Below are 23388 nucleotides of genomic sequence, written 5' to 3'. Positions count from 1 at the left end.
TCCTGCCCAAAGTACAGTGGAAAGTTCTTGGAAGGAGGGCTATCCTGGTACCTTGGTCAAGTCTATCCTGTCTCCTTTTTTGCATCTATTAAATACATGCAACTCTCCCTTCATAAAGTTGCAGTACAGATAAAGTGAGTTATATAAATGTGCGGAGTATATGGTAAGTTCTCAATAAAGTATAGTTCCATCCATTTATTCCAAAAGGTTCCTAGCAAATACGAGAAATCATATACTGGGTAGATCTCACGCTCTTCTCTCTCTCCCTCCCCCCGCCCGCCTCTCTCACACATACACATACACATACACACACACACACACACACACACACACACACACACACGCGCGCACCTATGAATGAATACATTGTTGTTGTAAAAGATTAGATATTATCACAGTCTATAGAGTAAAACACAGAAGTTCTTCATTTCCCACTCCACTCCACGCATATCCTTACTTCCTGTTCCAGTGGTCATCATTGTTAATAATTATGTATTCTTGTAGGGTTTTTTCAATGCATTTAGAGATCTACTATATACATATTACACTTTTTGTAATATAAAATATATTATTTTAATTTTTTATATCATATATATTTTAAAATTATAATTTTTCATAATAAACTCATAAACAGAATTACCCTATACATTGTTGTGAGATATGCATTTGTACTTAATATAATTTCTTGGAGATCTTTTTAAATCAGTATACATATAGATCGATCTTTTTAATGACTGTTTGGTATTGCGCAGTATGAATGTACCATAATGATTTTACCTAATCTTTATTGATGGGCATTTTGGTTGTTTATAGCTGTTTGTTATTACAAATGGTGCCACAGTGAAGAATTTTGTACATATATCACTATGCATGTGTGTGTTTCTATAAAACAGATCTTTTTTTTTTTTTTTTACCATCTTTAGTGGAGCATAATTGCTTTACAATGGCGTGTTAGTTTCTGCTTTATAACAAAGTGAATCAGCTATACATATACATATATCCCCATATCCCCTCCCTCCTGCGTCACCCTCCCACCCTCCCTATCCCCCCCCTCTAGGTGGTCACAAGCACCAAGCTGATCTCCCTGTGCTATGCGGCTGCTTCCCACTAGCTATCTATTTCACATTTGGTAGTGTATATATGTCCATGCCACTCTTTCACTTCGTCCCAGCTTACCCTTCCCCCTCCCTGTGTCCTCAAGTCCATTCTCTAGTAGGTCTGCGTCTTTATTCCTGTCCTGCCCCTAGGTTCTTCAGAACTCAGAACTTTTTTTTTTTTTTTAGATTCTATATATATGTGTTAGCATACGGTATTTGCTTTTCTCTTTCTGATTTACTTCACTCTGTATGACAGTCTCTAGGTCCATCCACCTCACTACAAATAACTCAGTTTAGTTTCTTTTTATGGCTGAGTAATATTACATTGTATATATGTGCCACATCTTCTTTATCCATTCATCCGTCGATGGTCACTTAGGTTGCTTCCATGTCCTGGCTATTGTAAATAGAACTGCAATGAACATTGTGGTACATGACTCTTTTTGAATTATGGTTTTCTCAGGGTATATGCCCAGCAGTGGGATTGCTGGGTCGTATGGTAGTTCTAGTTTTAGTTTTTTGAGGAACCTCCATACTGTTCTCCATAGTGGCTGTATCAATTTACATTCGCACCAACAGTGCTAGAGGGTTCCCTTTTCTCCACACCCTCTCCAGCATTTATTGTTTGTAGATTTTTTGATGATGGCCATTCTGACTGGTGTGAGGTGATACCTCATTGGAGTTTTGATTTGCATTTCTCTAATGATTAGTGATGTTGAGCATCCTTTCATGTGTTTGTTGGCAATCTGTATATCTTCTCTGGAGAAATGTCTATTTAGGTCTTCTGCCCATTTTTGGATTGGGTTATTTGTTTATTTGTTATTGAGCTGCATGAGCTGCTTGTAAATTTTGGAGATGAATCCTTGGTCAGTTGCTTCATTTGCAAATATTTTCTCCCATTCTGAGGGTTGTCTTTTCATCTTGTTTATGGTTTCCTTTGCTGTGCAAAAGCTTTTAAGTTTCATTAGGTCCCATTTGTTTATTTTTGTTTTTATTTCCATTTCTCTAGGAGGTGGGTCAAAAAGGGTCTTGTTGTGATTTATGTCATGGATTGTTCTGCCTATGCTTTCCTCTAAGAGTTTGATAGTGTCTGGCCTTACATTTAGGTCTTTAATCCATTTTGAGTTTATTTTTTATAAAACAGATTCTTAAAAGAGGGATTGCTGGATCAATGTTTTATGAATTTTTAAATTTTGATAGATCTACTAAATGGCTATCTGTAGAGGCACTGCCAGTTTACAATCCTATCACTGATGAATGAGAGAACTCATTTCTCCATATCTGTCATGTTCATTATTGCCAATCTGGGATGGCAAAAATTAATCATTTTTATTTGGATTTGCATTTCCCTGATTACTGGTGAGGTTCACCATCTTTTCATGCCATGGTCATTTGTATTTCTCATTCTGTATTTCTCATTATCCATTCATGTTTTGTGAGACTTGTCTTTTTCCTTATTGGTTTAAATATATTTTATATATTTTCTCAGTAGTTATCTTTCACCTTCCAAATTTTCTTCCAGTCTGTACTTGCATTTTAATATTGCTTTTGATGTCTTATAACCTCTTTATCCTGGTCCTTTATTGCTTTTGAATTTTGTGTGATGCTTAGGAAGCCACAAAGATGCCAAAAATAACCAATCTTTCTTTATATTCTTCTCGTATTTATACAGTTTTTTCATCTTTGGTTATTTAATCTGTGTGGCGTTTATTTCTGTGCACGGTGGGAGTGGTTATTTAACTTAATTATTTTTAAAATGGGTAGATGATTATCTGAAGGAGCCATCCTTTCCCTAAGTAGTTTGAAATGCCTTTTTGTCATGTATTAAATCCTTATGTGTACCACATATACATAGTTGGCAATTTTATTTAATTATCTGTATATTCCTGCAATAATTCTGCACTATTTTCATTAATAGAGTTTTATGGAATGTTTTGAATGTAGCAAGGTAAGGCTTCTCCCTGTCAAGAACACTGATTTCCTATTTCAAAATTTCCTCACTGTTCTTAGTCATTTTTCCCTTCAGATAAAGTTTAGAGTTGGTTTGTCAAATTTCATGTAAAACTTTAGTGGAATTTTGGCTTGTCTAAATTGAATTTGTAGACTAAATGAGGGAAAGTTGTTAATTTTTTTTCCTTTAAGACATATGCATTGAGAGTCAACTCTGTGCTGAGCACTGTTGACAACTGTGGCAGAGAGATGATGTCTTACGTTCACCACACTGGATCCTCTTTGTGGACACCCTGTAGACTACGCATCTAGGCTGCCCTTGCAGTTGGGTTTAAGGGACCATGTGAAGGGATTCTGAGAGATGCAATCTGTGTTGCTGTGATATAAGTCATTGTAGCTCCAGCCCTTACAAACATGTTGCATGATTCTCAAGCCCCCTCTTCCCTTGCTATGGTAAGCTTGGAGATCACGTGTTCCAGATCCATACTGCAGGATGGAAGAATGCTGCCTCAATTACAACGGACCTTGTGTGAACCAGAAATCAACTTCTGTGTGCAATCTCCTGGTTTGGGAGGCTTCATTTGTTACAGCAACAAAGCCTATCTTATCCTGGCTGATTGATACAGCATCTTTACAGTTGGGAGTCTTCTAACTCAGAAACATAGTTTGCATCTCCATTTAGCAAGTGTTCTTTTAAAACCTTCACTGAAGTTTTAGACTTTCGGTCATAAAAATCTTGCACATAAAAAAAAAAAAATCTTGCACATATCTGGTGGGGGTTTATTCATAGGTATTTATGCAATGCACTAGGGTAGAGGTTACAAGCAGGCGTTTTGGATCCAGACCACAAGAGTCCAAATCCAGATTCCACCATTTTTTGCTGTGTGACCCTGGACAAAATGCTTAACCTCTCTGTACTTCCTTTGCTTACCTATGAAGAAGTTCCCACTGCACAGAGCCACTGTGAGGATTAAATGAGCTGTGCCTGAAATACAGCATGCACAAGGATATAGTAGAGTGATAGCTTCTATTATTACAGTATTTCCCACTTGAGGAATATGATCAGTTTTCATGTTTGTTTTCCTTTATATTTTCTAGTTAGTTATTACTGATATTGAGGAAAGTTATTCTTGATTTTTGAAAGTTGATCTTTCATCCTACCACATAAGGAGCCCATCAGTTCTCATACATCAACCAGATTTTTCTGGATGAATGAGTATATATTTGCCCAGTTTGGGTATTCAGATTATGCTAGGATTATGGAATAAATTAGAAAACTGTCCTTTATTTTCTTTCTCTGGATCGCTTTACATAAGATAGAGGTTATCGATTCCTTGATGATTTGGTAAGACCTGCATATAAAATCACCTGGGCTTGATGTCTTCTTTTCAATTGTAGACGTTTAGCTGTCTTATCATTTTATTTTATTTGGCTATTTAGATTTTCTACAGCATCATGACTCAAACTTGGTAATTTATATTTTCTAAGGAAATAATGCATTTTATCAAGACTTTTAAATTTATTGGCATACATTTGCACACAGTATTCTCATTAAATTTGTTTTATCTTCTGTGCCTCTATGGTTATGCCCCTAGCTCATTACTAATGTGTTTACATTCTCTCTCTCTCCTTCGAAGAAGCTTTTGCATTTTACTGGAAAGGCTCCTTTTTTTTTTTCTATGTCATGTATTTCAGCTTTTACTTGTATTAATTCCTTCCTGCTGCTTTCTTTGAGTTTGTTTTATAACTCTTTTTCTGGCTTCTGGAGTTGAATGCTTCATTTGTTTATTTTCGGTCTTTCTTTCTTCTTAGTAAATGCCACGGAGCTCCTGACTACTGCTTTGCCTCTGTTCCATGAGTTTCACATGCAGCTTTCCAGCTCCTGCTCGCTGCTAAAGAGGTGATCATTTAAGTTTGATTTTGTTATTTATCCAAGTGTTATTTAGAAGGTTTTGCTTTTTGTAATTCCCAAATATATAGATTCATATGCTAGATAGAGTGCTGTTAATATCTAATATTATCACATTCTAGTCTGAGAATGTAGCTTGTATAATTTCTACTTTGGTGAATTTATTGAGATTCCAGGCCCCCTTACCTAAAGGAGACACAAAATGTCAAGTTCAGATTCTGGATCTAATTAAAGCTGTGGTCAAAGAGAGGCTGTACCACTTCCCAGCTGTGTGACCCTGATCAAGTCTGTTAACTACCCTAGGCCTCAGTGTCATTATCTATTAAATGGGGATGATAATAATCCCTATCATAGGGTTGATGTGAGAATTAGAGATAACTTACATAAAGGATAAAGTAGTATCTACGATGTAGTGGCCAATTAATGCATCAGCTGCTGTGATGATGATGATTAATGTTACTGTGATTATGCTAGTATTACCTATGATTGCTGCTTAACCTATTAGCCAATTTACACTTCCCAGAGAATGTACATCTACTTCCAGTGGTTCTCAGATCTTAGTTGCTGGCCTCTTTCTAGATCCAGATTTCTTAAAGCCAACAGAGTTACCCTTTTCTGATTTTTTTTTTTTTTTTTTGCTTCAAACTACGTAATTGGGAAATTATCTGTGCCATTCATTGGAAATACATTGTACATATAAACATACATTATACATATATTTTAAATATATAACTTTATATATTTATACATGTGTGATTATTACATATAAGTTGAATATACCCATTATATATGCACATAGATACATGCATATGCATACATGTAGTGTGTGTGTGCATACATGTGCATATATACATATGTACATACACACATGTATACACAAAGCTCGGTTTTGCATTCAAGATTCCACAGTCTAGTGAAATTTTTTTTTCTATATATTTTTCTCCTTACTGCAATCTGTAGTGGACAGAATAATGGTTCCCCCAAAACATCCATCTCCTAATCCCCAGAACCCATGAAATGTTACCTTACATGGAAAAAGGAACTTTGCGGATGTGATTAAGTTAAGAATTTTGAGATGGGACAATTATTCTGGATTACCTGGGTGGACTCAATGTAATCAAAAGGGTCCTTATAGGAGCATATGAGGTAGAGAAGAGTGTCAGGATCAGAGAAGGAGATACAACTTGGAAGCAGAGGAAAGAGACAGACAGACAAACAGACACAGAGACTATGTCTCCAGCCTTGAAGTTTTGCCGATGCCTAGATTTTAGAACTTCTGCCCTCCAGAACCATAAAATAATAAATCTGTATCGTTTGAAGGTACTAAGTTTGTGGTAATGCATTGCGGAAGCACCAGGAAACTAATATACAACCTTCACAGGGAGTTGTTGCTCCCCTTTTCAGATGAGAAAACTGAAGTTTAGGGAAGTGAAGTGACTTGCCCATGGAGATACACCTTGGCAAGAGTGGTGCTAGGAATTAAACCTGGAGCTCCTATTTCAAGAAGTGTGTATATGAATGTGTGTGTATGTGTGTGTATGACTTTAGCCATATTACAACTGTAGGTGCATGGTGATTTTCTTTTGCCTGGGGGTGAGAAAAGACTGTAGCTCAGCAGGAGAGGAAGGAAGGGAGATAAAAGGCCGGGTTCGCTTAGTAAGACCCTTAGAGATGTAGGGTGAGAGAGAGAGAGGGAGAGAGAGAGAGAGAGAGAGACAGAGAGAGAGAGAGAGAGAGAGAGAGAGAGAGAGAAAGAACTCATAAATGCAAATGATCCTTTGAGTTTTAAAACGTGAGCAACTCTTTCCCCCAAGCCACCTCAGGGCACAGGATGATTTATGCAAAGGTCTATTTAGTTGTTGGTTTCTATTTTTTTTTTTTAATCTTATTTTTGTACCATGCGACATAATTATACAGCTCCTTTAGAACATTCTGTCGTCTGGGAGATTTTCTTACAGAAATTCTAAAGAGTGTAGGCTCACAGGAAACCAGCCAAGATCTGCATGAAACTATATTTATACACATGCCAAAATGAAAAACATAAAATAAGTACAGAGATACAAACTGGGCATTTTAGCTGAAGGCAGTGAATGTGTTACCCTGAACCCACCCATCACATTACAGAGAATACTAGAATTGGATGGGGCTTCAGAGCCTGTACCACAAAAGCTTATACATGTTTAGCCAAGAGCATGTTTTATTTAATCCTTACAGCAATGTCATGAGATGGGTACTTTCATTCTGACATTGCCACCAAGGACCCTGAGGCTTGGCATTTTAAATCCCTTGACCAAGATCACACGAGCACTTTGGAAAAGCCAGGACCTGGACTTAGATCTTCTTCCTCCAAATCTAGGGCTCATTCCACTTCAGCACAAATGACTGCTTCCAATCTTGCTTGTTTTTCAAACAAAAGGAAACTGGGGCCTAAGAGAAATGGCATTTATACAAATTCTCAAGGCAGGGTATTTATTTATTTATTCACGTATTTACCTGCGCATTCATTCATTCATTCCTCAATGGCTATGGAATCAATAAAATAATGTAATGAAATGCATAGACTAGAAACTTTTTTTTTTTAATGGGGAAGGGAATCAAATCCCAGGAAAAAAAAAAAAAAGAATAGAGCAAAGTTAAGGGTAAGAAGAGCTCAAGAAACTGCATACCACATAGACTTGGACTAATGTTAGGGATGAATCTTAGCTCCTACCACCAAGGCAAGAGAGAAGCAGGCGTTTTCTCAGCTTTGCTGATCCTGACACCTGTAAGAAATCCCACTCTGGGGTCATCAGGACCAGGACCCTCTGTGACCTAGCAGTTAAGGCCTTCAGCCACATGGACCCCACTTGTGTTTCTCATGAAGGTTCTCAGGACTGTCCCAACATTGACCAATGTGAAGATTAGTAAAACTCTTGTCAGAGTGGCCTCCATCTGCAGGTTTCACTCAAGGGAAAAATTTAGAGTTTCTAGAAAAGCCATTTTGAAGGTAACATACTCAAGAGTATTCTTCAGAAAAGAAGGAAGGAGAGGAAAAGGAAGGGAAGGGAAGGGAATGCCATGGAGAACCCTGGGCTAAATTATATAAAATATTTTATCTACTCTAAGACCCTCAACACCTATAAGAAACACTAGCATTTCACCTAACACTAAGAAAAATCAATTTTTAATTAAACTCTATCAAACCATCGATAGTAAAATACATCCTAATTTCAAAAATGTTAAAATGTGGAAAATCTGGGCACTTTAGAACCAACAAAATATGCTATGTTTTACCACTGCAGGACTTAGAGCTTTTATTATCCTCAGGTGCCCTGTGAACCTTCAAGAGACAGTTCTAGAGTGCAGACTTTTCTGTGTGGGCTTGACCACTGGAACTTCCCTTTTTTTGTCTTTGAGCATCTCATGGAACTAATGTTTTACAGGACCCACATATGAAAACACCTATCTGAATGAATGGCTGGATTTCGTGTGCTTCCATTAGTTGTCTGTGAATATGTCTTGCACCTGAGCTCTTGCAAATGTTTCGAACAGCTAAGAGTTCAAGGTTGTACTTTTGTGACAAGAAGCTGGCAAGTGCACGTTCTATGTCCACTCTGAGCGGTAAAGCCCCATCTTTCCATCAGCAGTCGGAGAGGTCAGAGCTCAGGCCTAGCCTAAAGTTTGAAACTACAACAAAACAAGTACATGAGTGAATATCTCCCATACCTCTACAACTAGTTACTGACAGTGAAAATTAAAATCTCTGTCTGCATTCTCTAGGTCAGTGTTTTCCATTATGAGAGCCAACTTCCGCTTTGGCAATGAAAATAAGAGGCTTCCAGTTAACAATGGCTATTAAACACATGTATTTATCTCCTCTCCCTCCTAAAATCACATAAAAATGACATTAAATAGATAGCCTAGCAAGGACTACTGAGGCTGGATGTGCTCTTTGAGTCCATATTTTTACGTACATTTTCACTGCACTTTAAAGTAAATTATATTTAAGTATATTCAATATATTCAGATTAGAATAGAGTAGCCTGGGACATCTCCTATCCCAATTTCACCTCCTCACTGGCTGTGAGACCCTTCTGGGCCTCAGTTTTCTCCTCTAAATGATGTGAGAAATACTGAAACTTCATAACTGTTGATGGCATTGTTCACTACTTCTTATATAGGTATATATAGGAAACATCTCTCTTAGCAAATTATGTCAGGAAAAGGAGTATATCCTCTGGAAAACAAAACAAAGCAAAGCAAAAACCCCCAAAACTGCAAACTTCCTTTTCTCAAGCAAGGACAATTCTATAATCCACCATGTTTCTTTCTGCTTACTTTGGTTGCCAAGACAAACAGTGCTAAATTTATCTCACATTGAGTAATTCTCCCATTTCAGGCTCCTGAAACCATTTTCTCCCTTTCCCTTTCTCTCCTTACAAATGGCTCTGATCTGTCCTGTCCTATCTTTATATTATCTATTTTTTTTTTTAAGGAATTCCTTTATTTTTATTATTTATTTATTTATTTATGTTTAGCTGTGTTGGGTCTTCGTTTCTGTGCAAGGGCTTTCTCTAGTTGCAGCAAGCCGGGGCCACTCTTCATCGCGGTGCGCGGGCCTCTCACTATCGTGGCCTCTCTTGTTTCGGAGCACAGGCTCCAGACGCGCAGGCTCAGTAGTTGTGGCTCACGGGCCCAGTTGCTCCGCGGCATGTGGGATCTTCCCAGACCAGGGCTCGAACCTGTGTCCCCTGCATTGGCAGGCAGACTCTCAACCACTGCGCCACCAGGGAAGCCCTATCTATTTTTTATAAGTTGGATTCATGTGGATAATATTAACTTCTCTTGGAAGAATGCACGGTATATGCTGTAAACACACGCACAAATGAAACAAACTTGGTTGCTAGGTAACTTGTGTAGGTCTTGGAGAGAAGAAATGCTTCCTCACCCATAAGATTTATCCTAAATGTTTCATCTTAGTATCCAATGACCTTCTCAACCTCTCTCAAATCCACCTGCTTCTCTTATCATACTGTTACCTGTAGTCTATCAACATCAATCAGGACCAAGTGAGGCTCAAACAGCTGTCCCCAGAGTCCGCTTTGCCCCTGGTGGGCAAGGACTTGTACTCAATGCTTCTTTGCATTCTTATCACCCCACCAAAGACCAGGCACAGAGTTGGTGCAGCAAACCTTAGGTGGATGAATTCTTTAATTCGACAGTTATGGCTTTGAAAAAGTCCTTGGGCAAGCAGTGACAACGGGGACACACAGGTGATTAAGACCTAGTCCCTGCTCATGAGGAGTTTACAGTGTGACAGGGACCAGACAGGAAAGCAGGTAAGTCAACACAGCAACGGGGCTGCGACAGTGAGAAGCATGGGGTGGGGGGCTGTGTGACTCCTGAGAAAGGATGCTTGAGTCAGTTTTGAGGAACGTGACCTGACTAAGGCTGACAACCAGAACAGCCAGCCAGCGGTCCAGTCTGCAAGAGGTGTCAAGATTTCACTGGGATAAATTAGAATTGGAGACAAAATGTCAATGGCCCTTCCCTGGTAAGAGGGCCCTATGGGTAGAAAAGAAAAAACAAAAAAAAACAAACTAATATAAGACAAGAAAAACAGTCTTTCCTATAAATGTTAAGATTTGATAAATATTAAGCCAACATTTAAATGGTATCCATTTGAAAGGGCAAGGCGTTATATACCCAGCTCCACGGTAACTGCACATCTCACTTTTGGACTTCTCTTGGGACTCTGAGAAGACTGGCTGAAGAAGGTTAAGATCTATACCAAGACTTGAGGATGAAACAGAGCATTCAAGCTAAAGGGCCACGGACAAATGGGGGGTAGTGGTGGGGAGAGAGGAGGAGAAGCAGAGGGAACAGTGTTGAACACTCCAGAAGCTGAAGCCAAGATGCCTAATTAAGGAATAGGGACGTAGCTGGAAATACAGCTGAAAAGGCCAGACTGCGAACAACTTCCTTAGCCCTGTCAATTGAGGAACTTAATTTCACAATTATTAATTGAGCACCTACTACGTGCCAGGCACTGTTCTAATGTGCTGGAGATAGATAGAGCAGTAAACAGGGCATACAATTCAGTCATTGGAGGATTAAATGAGATGGCTTTATACCTATCAGACTAATTATAGCTACCATGTAGTGAGTGCTTACATGTGCTGGCCTGTACGCACATGTGATTTCAATTAATCCTCCCAATGCTGCTGCAATCACAACTGATTCTACATGAAACAAGAGTCTCAGAGATGTTTAGTGATTTGCTCAAAACCACATGGCCGGGAGTGGCCAGAGGCCAGGAGTGATATAAGATCTGTTTTCACTAATACTGGAGCCCCGTGGACTGGGTTTGAATCTTGACGCCCCTATTTATTAGCTGTGTGACCTTGAGTAAGTCACTGAGCCCCTCTGTGCCTGGTTTTCTTGACAGTAAATCGAGATCATAATACTAGTACCTCCCTTGTAGAGTTGGTATGAGAATTCAACGGGCTAATGTCATCAAAGTACTTAGCACAGTCATGGCATGTAGGAAGTGCTTAATAAGTGTTAGCTGCTACTATTAACCTGCCTGCAAATAGGTTTATTAAACCTGTGCTACCCAGGAAACTCTCAGAAAAGGCACAGAGCTCTGAGCAAGTCGACAAGGTCCCCTTGAGCGAGGGTTTGTTTTCCTTGTTTAATTCAGTAGCCTGCTACTTCTCTAGACCAACTTTCACACAAGTACCTGCTAATGGCTTTCGTTGTTTTGTTTACAGTGCTTCTAACAAGTGTGGCTAACTTCTCATTTGTATCCTTAATACACGATTTTCAAAGCATGTTGACATTGCAGTTGGTTTTAGGAGACCTGAGTTTTATTCTCGTTTTTGTCCTGTTTATCAGCATTTGGATGACCTTCAACAGCTCACAGCACCCTCTCGCAATTCAGTCTAACTTAAAACTTTAAGACACCTTTCTGGGTAGGGAAGGTTAGTTTGTCCTTGTCTCACAGACCTGGAAACTAAGAGGTTGAGCACTTCAGGTCACTGAGCAAGTGGAGGGCTGTTGTCATTACTATCATTCACTTCAGCTATTTTATTTAACAAATACACACCAGTGCTGACTCTGTGCAGGGCACTGTTCCAAAGGACTTTAGAAATATTAATGTAAACTGTGATGTAATTAATGTAATGCATTTAATCCTCATAGCAACTCTATAGAGAGATGCTATTATCATCTTTTCTACAGATGAGAAAACTGAGGCATAGAGATGTTAAGTACCTTGCTTAAGGTCACACAGAGAGAGGTGGTAAGCTACGTTACCAGCCGTGTGACCCTGGGCACATTACTTAACCTGAACGGAGTAATAAATGTACTTTGCAATCTTCACAAACATCAGTATGTTAATGTAGATATTATTAAACTTTTAGAGGTGGAGAAACTGAAGGTCAGGGGTCCTGAGAGTTGCCTGATGTTTAAGAGAAAGTTAGAGGTAGAGTTAGGATTAGAACCCAAGTCTACTGATTCCCCTTGACTGCTGCAGTGTGCTAGGGATGAACGGTGGTGACAGTTTCTAAGTCCAAATCCATTACTGCCGTTGCCCCTGCTGTTACTGTAATTTGCAACAGAAGGACACTTCTCCCCCCAAGTGCAATAACAATGATAAGAACACAGCTGATTTACTATTCAAGTCTCAGATTTAAGCCCAGGCACAATTTACTCAACACTGCCCTGCAGTCACTTAAGCTGAGGAGAGACCCTATAAATTCAGGTCTGCATACAATACTTTGTTTCTTATTTATCTTACTGATACATATCTAGGGCCTCCGGCAAGTTGCTTTAACAACTGCTCAAGGGCGCCTGCAGCACCCAGTGTGAATGGGGCTGGAGACCCTGAAATAAGCCCCAGAAGGAAAACCAGACCCCGCGGACTAGATCCATGCAGGTAAAATTAATTTTCTGTTAAGCTGAGATTAAACCCATGCACATTCCCCCACCTCCTCTTTCGTAACACGTAGGACGGAAAAGTCTGTTTACGCTTTACTCTGCTTTTCTATCTTAGTAAAGCACTGAACACCCTTCAATGACCAACCATCTTGCACAAGCAAAGAATTATTTTTCTGAGTCACCGAATGGCAAAAAATGAGCAACTTTTCTAATATGGAGACATCATCAGAAAGGGAATGAAGAGAAGAAAAAAGGCTGCCATTTTCTCGAGTGACTGCTGAGGACCAAATGCTATGCTAGAAGCTCTCCATGGCAGAGGTAACTCCCACTGCAGACTTTTTCAACAAGGAGAACAAGATAAATTGGAACAACTATTAGGCGTCGTTATCCAAAGATCTCATTTCACACGTCGTCAAACTGCAGCCCAGAGAGGGACAGCCACTTGTCCCAGGTCACTCAGCAAGTTGGTCCTAACGTGACCCCCTCTTTCAGTCTCATACTAAGTTTAAAACTCAGCTGATTTCTTGGCATGAGCCAGAACTTTGAGCTTTGCCTGCATTGTTTCTTTTCCACCTCACCTCCCCCAGTTAATTACCATTATTGATAGGGGCATTAGGACAAAGAGGGGGTAACCTCTGAACTTGGCACTGCGTAATCCCTGAAGAAAGAAAGTTGAAAACCTGGGCTAAGCCCGTGTTCTTAAGCACCACACCTGCTGGTTTCTCAGGGACACCTTCAAGGTGCCTGCTTTTGTCTCCAAAATACACTGACCGGGGCTACAGGGTGATGCAGAAGGGGCAAGAGACTTTTGCAGAAAAAAATCCTGACCCTAGGATGCAGCCTGAGCAAGGATTCCGTTTGTTATAACCATTAATCAATTATTTATTTTTCTTCTTCCATTCTTCTTTTCAATCCCCAACAAAAGGTTATATTGTTGCCTTTTTCCTCTTGGGCTGAAAAAGCAGAGGCAGAAAGGCCATTTCACTGAAGGTCAGTCCCAGCTGGGCCAGGCTGTAGTTCCTGATCTTTTTTAGGCATCCCTCCCACTGCTGGGAAGGGAGAGGCCGGACCTCGGGGACAGAGACTCACCCGCAGAACATGAAGATGGTGCTGGAGGTGGCATCGTAGGGCAAAGGCAGTGTTTGCTGCAGGCACAGCTGCTCGCAGCCACCGTTGAAGCCATCGGAGCAGTCGATGCCTTGGGAGTGATCATAGCAGCCGGAGCCGTCCTTCATGGGCCTCAGCTCCTCAGGGCACTGCTCAGAGAGACAGCAACAAGTTGGTTACAGCTGAAGAAGTGGAGGGTCTCATCACGCCCTCTCCTCCCACCTTCTGAAAAGGGGCAGGTGTCAGGACTGTAGAGACAGGCTCAAAGTCTCATTTGACCAACTAATAGCTGTGTGGCCTTGGATAAAGTCCTTTACCTCTCCGAACCTCAGTGTGCCCACCTGTAAAATGGAGCTTTTGTCGATATCTATCTTGTAAAGTTGTGAGAATGAAGGGAGATGGTGTGTGCAAAGTACTTATAACTCTGTGGCTCATATGGCAACCATACAGCAAATGTGAGCTGCTATGAATACTGATATTGCTGGGATCATCTTCATTATTGTGTTTATTATTATTGTCCAATAGGGTCACCATGGGAGGCAGCCAGATATATTTTAAAGAGCTTTTACCAATATGAGTTTAAATTCCAGATCTTCCCCTTCTCCCTGTGTGATCTGGGGCAAGTTACTCGCCCTCTCTGAGCTTCAACTTCCTTATCTGTTAAACGAGCCTAGCACCTGCATCTGTGGATTTGTTGTCAAGCTTAAGTTGGACCACAGGGGCTGCATACCTTACTTCAGAATTTGGCATGAAATTTGGTACTCCTCAAATGTGAGTTCTCTTCCTTCCTGTCTTGAATGTGTCACCTCTTCTCCATCCTAGTATCTGAAGTCCTAAATGAGACTCCTGCATCTTCACAAAGGCCTCCTAAACAGTCTGCTGGCCTGCAGTCTGGCCTGCTGCATACCATCCTCCTAATGGTCTCCAGAGTGATATTTCTAAGTAGTATCACTTCCCAGCTTAAGTAAATAAATGAATTCCAAACAACAACAAAGTGAATCTTCCTAAAGCTGACAGCCAAGGTCCTCTGCAGATGATATCAAACCCTCTGCCAGGCCATGTGCACTTTCCTCCAGGTAACCAAACGGGTTGCTCTCTGGTCCCTTAAAAACCCCAACGATTCCAACCTTGAGTGACCTCAGTCGAATGCTCTTCTGGTGTGCCCAGCTAAGGGTGTACCTGCTAAGTGCTCCGTAAATGGAAGCTCTTATACCCTTGGTAAAACCACCTATTTATTTAATTTAGTTTCCCATCATTTGATGAGGCTGAGCTCATCTCCAGTCCAGCAGATGGAGAAGAAGTTCCAATTCTCCTGCGTTTGGGAGAGGAAAATGAGGTACTAGGTTTTAATTTCAGTCACCCTGCTGGCATTTCCTGTGTCCACCAAGATTAACACCCAGAGCCCGGCCCCCCTCATCCATCACTGGACATCGCTGATTAAAATGCCCTCCCAATGTTCCTCTCCTCCCAACCAGCTCCCTCGTCCCCTGCCCAAGCCGTCATCCTGAACAACATCAATAAGAAAACACACAGACCCCAAAATTAATTTACAAAAACCACAATAACAAAAAAAGGTCATCTCTCTTAGAAATTAAATTTTGCCTAAGAAGAATTCATAATTACAGATGCACGAGAGAGTTCTCCAAGATATTTGAGACTGGCGCCAGGAAGGGTGACAGAGAGAGTTGGTTATAAATGGCCTTTGTCAAGCTGCAGAAAGGTTATAAAACTGGCTACATTTTGTGCTTAAAAAGAAAAATCAATTTTCTATGGGAGTGAAGTGCTGTACATATTAATACAAGCTCAGAGGAGGCCCCTGCTTGGCTCAGAACATTCACTGTCAGACAGAAAGGCACCTAGTCATGGGGTCTTTGGGAGCTGTGTGCTGGTACCTGGGGCTGGGTCGTCTAGTCTGCAGAGATGTAGGGGTGAGTGCTGGAAGGAAGGGCTGACCTTCTCACCAGGAAACAGGAGATATCTGGGGCGGGGTATTACTCACAGTTCTTTCCACCCCCCACTGATTGCCTACCACTTTTATTCTTTAAAACAATATGTTCTATATTCCAGGCATAATCTAAACACTGTATCTAAGTAGTTAATCCTTATGGCAAACCTATGAGGTGGCGTGGCAGGGCTAATAATGGCTCCCAAAGATACGTCCCCATCTTAACCCCTGGAACCTGTGAATGTTACCTTCTATGGTAACGTTGTTTTGCAGATGGAATTATATTAAAGCTCTTGAGATGAGGAGACTAATCGGGATTATCTAGGTAGCTCTAAATGCTGTCACAAATGTCCTTACAAAAAGAGGCACAGAGAGATTACACACATGCAAAGGACCACGTGGGGATAGAGCGCAGATTGGAGCGATGTGGCCACAAGTCACCAAATGCTGCAGCCGCCAGAAGCCGGAGAGACAAGGATGCTTTCTCCCCTGGAGCCCTTTGAGGGAGGAGGACCCTACCGACAATCTTGATTTCAGATTCCTGGCCTCCAGAACCTTGAGAAAATACATTGCTGTTTTCTTAAACCACCCAGTTTGCTAAGCCACTCTTACATTTTTAACCCTTAAAAATGGTGTGAGATAATAAACGCTTTTTGTTTTAAGCTGCCCAATTTGGGGATAACCTGTTACACAGCAAAAGATAACTAATACAGTGAGATAAATGTATCAAGTGCTTGGCACAGTGTTCGGCAAATGGTAGCTGCCGTTCTGGGTATGATTAAGAAGCTTAGGATCTAGTTTGAGAAATGAGAAATGCACATATCTGTCAGACAGAGAACTAGTTATAAAGCAAACATGAAGAAGCACAGTATAACCTGAATGGGAAAATGGAAATTCTGCAAATGTGATTGAGTGGGGAATATTGGAGTAGGGAGGCTTGGGTCGGGGATGTCTTCTTAGAGGAAAGAGATGAATGCCATTGGGGAAAAAGGGAGATTCTGGTGTACTAGAGAGAGGAAGGTCAGAACTCTTCTCAGGTACACCACTCACCCGCCCGGTGACCCTGAACCTAATTGGGCCTCAGCTTTTCTTCCTTAAATGGAGGCAACACCTTGAGGACGGGACCAGTAGGACTGATGTTAGTCTTGAATTGCACACAGGGCTTTGACACTGAGCATCTAGGCAAGTGCTTCACCTCAAAGGCAGCCTCAGGCTCCTCATCTGTAAGACGGAAATAAGAATGCCTCTCTGGGAGGCATTTCTGGCAACCCTAAGAGAAAACAACCTAAAGAATCTGGCTCAGAACCTGGCACACTATAGGCACTCAATAAATGAAGGATAAATGAATGGGTAAGTGGAACAAATGATAAATGAAGGAACCCATTCCCTCCCATAAAACCTAACTGGGACTATCTGTTTATCTTTTCTTTCTCTTCCATATAAGTCCTTCTTTGGATCATTTAACAAATGTATATTGAACATCTACTCAGTGCTAAGCAAAGATGCTGGGTGCTGGACATGCAGTAGTAAAGAAGGCAAGGAAGACGCTGCTCTCATGGAGCTTAAACTCTAGGGAGAAGACAAATAATTAACAAGAAGTAAAATGATTATTTCATAGAGTAAAAAAGTACAACAAAAGTGCAATATGATAAAAAGTGAATGGGGATAGAGTAAAGGAGGCATACACTGAGCACTTGAACTAAGCCTGAATAATAAGTGGAATCTCCCAGGTGAGTATAAGTGGGAACAGTTATCCAAGAAGGAACAGCAAGTATGAAAGTCCTGAGGCAGGAACAGTGTTGGCCTTGTCCACGGAACAGAGGAAGCCAATGCAGCTGAAGCTCCGTGAGACAGGGGGAAGCAATGTTAGCACAAGGCAAGGGGTGAGACGTAGAAGGGGACCAAATCACTTAAGCCAGAAGTTGGCACACTATGGTCTGTAGGCCAAATCCAGTCAGAGGCCTGTGCTTTTTTTTTTTTTTTAGTTACATATATTACAATTTTGAGATGCTTATAGATTCACATGCAACTCTGGAGAGATCCAGAGTATTACCAGTTTTCCTCAATAGTAATATCTTGCAAAACTATATCAAAATATCACAACCAGGATATATACATTGATAATCAAGATACAAAACATTTCCATCACTACATAGATTCCTCCTCTTGCCTTTTTAAAGCCATAGCCACTGCTCACTTGACTCCCTTCCTTAATACTTGGCAACCACTAATATGCTCTCCATTTCTATAATGTTGTCATTTCCAAGAATGTTACATAAATAAAACCATATAGTTTGTGACCTTTTAGGGTTTTTTTTCACTTAGCATAATTCTCATATTCATCCAGGTATCTTCATGTATCAATATTTAGTCCCTTTTATATTGCAGAGTATTATGCCATGCTATGGATGGACTATAGTTTAACTGTTTGCCTGATGAAGGACATGTGGGTTGTTTCCAGTTCTTGGCTATTATGAATAATGTTGCTATAAACATTAGTGTGCAAGTTTTTGTGTGGACATACATTTTCATGTCTCTGGGGAAAAAAAGCCATGGAGTATAATTTCTAGGTTGTACGGTAGTTACACGTTTAATATTTTTAGGAAGCTGCCAAACTTTTCCAGGGTGGTTGTACTATTTTAAATCCCCACCAGCAAAACATAAGCAATCCAGTTTCTCCACATCCTCATCAGCATTTGATGTTGTCAATATTTTTCATTTTATTTACACATCCTGACAGGTGTGTAATAATACCTCCACTGTGTTTTTTCATTCATTCATTCATTAATTCATTCATTTACTTTTGGCTGTGGTGGGTCTTCGTTGCTGCACGTGGGCTTTCTTTAGTTGCGTCAAGTGGGGGCTACTCTTTGTTGCGGTGCGCAGGCTTCTCACTGCGGCGGCTTCTCTTGTTGTGGAGCACAGGCTCTAGGCGCGCAGGCTTCAGTAGTTGTGGCACGCAGGCTCTAGAGTGCAGGCTCTAGAGCGCAGGCATGGCACACGGGCTTAGCTGCTCTGCAGCATGTGGGATCTTCCCGGACCAGGGCTCAAACCCGTGTCCCCTGCATTGGCAGGCGGATTCTTAACCACTGCACCATCAGGGAAGCCCAGCCCATCCACTGTGGTTTTAATTTGTATGTCTCTAATCATTAATGATGCTGAACATCTTTTGTGTTTATTTTCCATCTTTATATCCTTTTCAGTAAGATGTCTCTCAATGTCTTTTGTTCATTTGCTAATTGGATTGTTTGTTTTTAATTGTTAAGGTTTGGGAGTTCTTTATATATTCTAGACACTAGACTTTTGTCAAATATGCAGTTTGCAAATATTTTCTCTCCCACTCTGTAATTTGTCTTCTCATCTTCTTCAACTGAGCTTTCACAGAGCAAATGTTTCTAATTTTGATGAAATCCAAGTTATTTTCTCTTTTATGTATCATAAAATCTATATCTTGGAATCTAAGAACTCTTTGCCAAGCTCAAATCTCAAATATTTTCTCGTGTGTGTGTATGTGTGTGTTCTAGAAGTGTTATAGCTTTACGTTTTACAGTTAATTCTGTGATACACTTCAAGTTAATTTTTGTATGAGGTGTGAGACTTACACTGAGGTTTACATCTCCAGTGAAACTACCCAAGCTTAGAGATTTCTTTTGGGGGAGGTTTTAAGTTACAATTTCAATGTTCTTAATAGTTATAGGGCTACTCAAATATCTATTTCATATTGGGTGAGTTGTGATATTTTTCATTTTTCAAGGAATTGATCCATTTCATCTAGGTTGTCAAATATATGTGTGTATAGCTATTTGCAACAGTCCTTTATTAATCCTTTTGACATCTGCAGGGTCTGTAGTGATATTATCCGTCTCATTCCTGATATTGGTAACTTGTGTCTTCCCTCTTCTTTTCTTTAAAAGTCTTGCTATTTTGTTTATCTTTTTTCAATTTTCTTGACATTTTCAAAGAATCTTTTTTTTTTTTTTTTTGGTTTCATTGACTTTATCTATTTTTCTGTTTTCAATTGCATTGATTTCCTTTCTTCTGTCTGCTTTGAGCTTCTTTTGTTCTCCTTTTTGTAGGTTCTTGAGGTGGGAACTTAGATGATTAATTTGAAACTTTTTAACTAATGTATGCATTTATGGCTGTAAATTTCCTCCTCATTAAATATAAAGACTTTTACTTTAAGGAAAATATGAATTACTGTGCTAGCTGTGTCCCACAAATTTTGATATACTGTATTTTTATTTCATTCAGTTCAAAGTATTTTTAATTGCCCTTGAGACTTCCTCTCAACCCATGGATTATTTAGAAATGTGTTGTGTAGTTTCCAAGTATTTAGAGATTTTTTTGTTATCTGTTATCGCTTTCTAGTTTGATTCTGTGATGGCTGGAGAACACACTCTGTATGATTTAAATTCTTTAAATTTGTTGAGCCTTTTACCAAGGCCCAGAATATGGTCTATCTCAGTACATGTCCCATAGGTACTTAAAAAGAATGTGTATTCTGTTGTTGCTGCACAGAGTGTTCTATAAATGTTAACTAGATCCTTTTGGTTGCAGGTGTTACTAACCTAATCTATAACACTGCTAACTTTCTGTCTAAGTGTTGTATCAGTTGTTGAGGGAGGGGTGTGGAAGGCTCCAACTATAACTGTGGATTAGTCTATTTTTCCTTTCAGTTCAATTAGTTTTTGCTTCATATATTTTGCAGCTCTGTTGTTTGATGCATAAATATCTATGATTTCTATGTCTTCCTGGTGGACAGCCCTTTCGTTATTATACAGTGTCCTTCTCTGATAACCTTCTTTGCTCTAAGGCCCACTTTATATGATATTAATATAGCTGCTCCAGCTTTTGTTTGCTATGTATATGTCTTTTCTGATCGGTTTACTTTCAACCTGCCTAAATCATTATATGTGAAGTGAATGTCTTGTAGAGAGCATATATTTGGGTCATGATTTTTAACCCACTCTGCCAATTTCTGTCTTTTAATTTGTGTATTTAGATCATTTACATTTAACATGATTATTGATAGTTTAGAACTTAAGTCTACTGGTTTACTTTCTGTTTTCTCATCTCTGCTTTTCATTTCTCTGCTTTCTTTGTCTTACCTTCCTGTGGGTTACTTGAACATTTTTTAGAAATTCTTTTTAATTTATCTATAATATTTTGGGGTACATCTCTTTGTAAAGTTTTTAGTGGTTGTTCTAGTATGCATAACTTACCATAGTGTACTGGTGCCATTATTTTACCAGTTTAAGTGATGTGTAGAAAGCTTACTTCTCTTGGGACTTCCCTGGTGGCGCAGTGGTTAAGAATCCACCTGCCAATGCAGGGGACATGGGTTCGAGCCCTGGTCTGGGAAGATCCCACATGCCACAGAGCAACTGAGCCCATGTGCCACAACTACCAAGCCTGCACGCTAGAGCCCGCGAGCCACAACTACTGAGCCTGCATGCCACAACTGCTGAAGCCCACGCACCTAGAGCCCATGCTCTGCAACAAGAGAAGTCACCGCAATGAGAAACCCGTGCACAGCAACGAAGAGTAGCCCCCGCTCACCGCAACTAGAGAAAGCTTGCGTGCAGCAACGAAGACCCAACGCAGCCAAAAATAAAAATAAATAAATTTTTTTAAAAAAGAAAGCTTACTTCTCTTTATGTCCCTTTGTCCTCTCCCATTTATAACATAATTTTCTTAAATATTCCTCTAAATATACAGTTGTCCCTTGGTATCCATAGCAGATTGGTTCCAGGAGTCCACACAGATACCAACCTCCACCGATGCTCAAGTCCCTCATATGGCCTGGTCCAATAAATACACTCAGCCCTCCACAACTGCAGGTTTCCCATCCGCAAATTCAACCAGCTGGGAAATTTACATCAGAGGTTGGTGGAATCCGTGGATGTGAAACCTGGAGATATTGGGTAGACTGTATGTAGAATCACATCAGATACTGCTATCATTTTGGCTTTAACCATCAAACACAATGAAGATAAGTCAAGAGGAGAAGGAAGGTCTAATGCATTTACCTATATTTTTGCTAACTGTGTTTTCTTCCTTCCCAGTGTTCCAAGATCCCTTCTTTTATGACTTCCTTTCTGTTTGGTAACTTTCATTAGCCATTTATTTAGACTAAGTCTGCAGGTGACAAATTTTCTTAGGTTTCCTTCACCTGAGAATGTCTTCATTTCTCCTTCATTTCTAAAGGATATTTTATTGGACATAGGATTCTGGATTGACAGCTCTCTTTTATTTAGCACTTGAAAAATGTTGTGCCACTTCCTTCTGGCCTCCATGATTTCTTATGAGAATTCCACCATCATTCAAATTGTGTTTCCCCTATAGATGTCATCTCTCTCCCCTTGCTTTTAAGATTTTTTCTTTTGAAAAACTAAAGATATTTTCAGAAATTTGACTATGATGTGTTGGTGTGGATTTCTTTGTGTTTATCCTTGAGTTTGCTCAGCTTTTTGAATCTGTAGAATGAGTCATTTTGCTAAATTGGAAGTTTTTAGCCATAATTTCTTTGAGTACTTTTTTAGTCCTGCTCTCTTTCTTCTCTTCTTCCGGGCCCCCAATGACACAAATGTTAGATCTTTTTTCACAGTCCCACAGGCCCATGAGACTGTGTTCATTTTCTTTTCCAATCTATTTTCTCTTGATGTTCAGAGTAGGTAATTTCTACTATTCTTTCAGTTCATTGATTATTTCCCTGTCCTCTCCATTCTGCTGGTGAGTCAATCCACTGCATTTTGTAAATCAATTATTGTATTTTTCAGTTACATAATTTCCATTTGCTTCTCCTTTATATCTTTTACTTCTTGGCTGAGATTTTTTTTTTTTTCCATTTGTGCGTATAATTGCTTGCTTAAGCATTTTTATGATGGCTAGTCCAACATATTTGTCAGATAATTCTAATATCTCTGTTATCTTGGTAGTGGCATTTACTGGTTGTCTCTTTTCATTCTGTTTGAGATCTCCCTGGTTCTTGGTATGACAAGTGATTCCCAATGGAAACCTAGCTATTTGGGACATTATGGTATATTATTTTTAAAATTCTGAATCTTAAATATGTTTTTTTAAATCTGGCTTTTTCTGACACTGCTCCAGCAGGCGAAAGGGGAGACACGCCTTGTTATTGTCAGGGAGAGGCAGAATCCCAGTTTCCCCACTTGGCCTCCTCTGATACCCAAGAGGGAAGGGTCCTCATTACTGCTGGGGGGGGGGGTGGGAAGCTGACTCCCTAAGAGGACTCCACTGATAGTTTCCTGGATGGGAATGGTAGGTGTGCTGAGTTACTGTTCCCCACTGACACCATCTGGGTGGGATGGAGGGTGGCTTCATCACTACCGATCAATGGTCAATGGTCCTGACTTTCCACTAGGCCTCCTCTGGCAATACCTCAGCAGGCAGGGGAAAAGTACCCTATTACTGAAGGTTGGGGTGAAGTCCAGGCTCTT

General features: G+C 40.1%; 1 protein-coding gene across 3 annotated transcripts in view; it reads right to left on the bottom strand.

Annotated features, from left to right (window-relative positions):
- ASTN2 (astrotactin 2) overlaps window positions 1–23388 on the bottom strand; it is an 897588-nt gene that overhangs the window by 316775 nt on the left and 557425 nt on the right. For all 3 annotated transcript variants that reach the window (XM_082470412.1, XM_082470411.1, XM_082470413.1), the window contains one exon: window positions 13966–14132. In XM_082470412.1, the coding sequence (XP_082326538.1) occupies window positions 13966–14132 (167 nt within the window). The remainder of the gene's footprint in view (window positions 1–13965; window positions 14133–23388) is intronic.

Source organism: Balaenoptera physalus (genome assembly GCF_965194825.1).
Source record: "Balaenoptera physalus genome assembly, chromosome: 7".
Taxonomy (NCBI): domain Eukaryota; kingdom Metazoa; phylum Chordata; class Mammalia; order Artiodactyla; family Balaenopteridae; genus Balaenoptera; species Balaenoptera physalus.
This window is presented reverse-complemented; position numbering and strand designations above follow the sequence as displayed.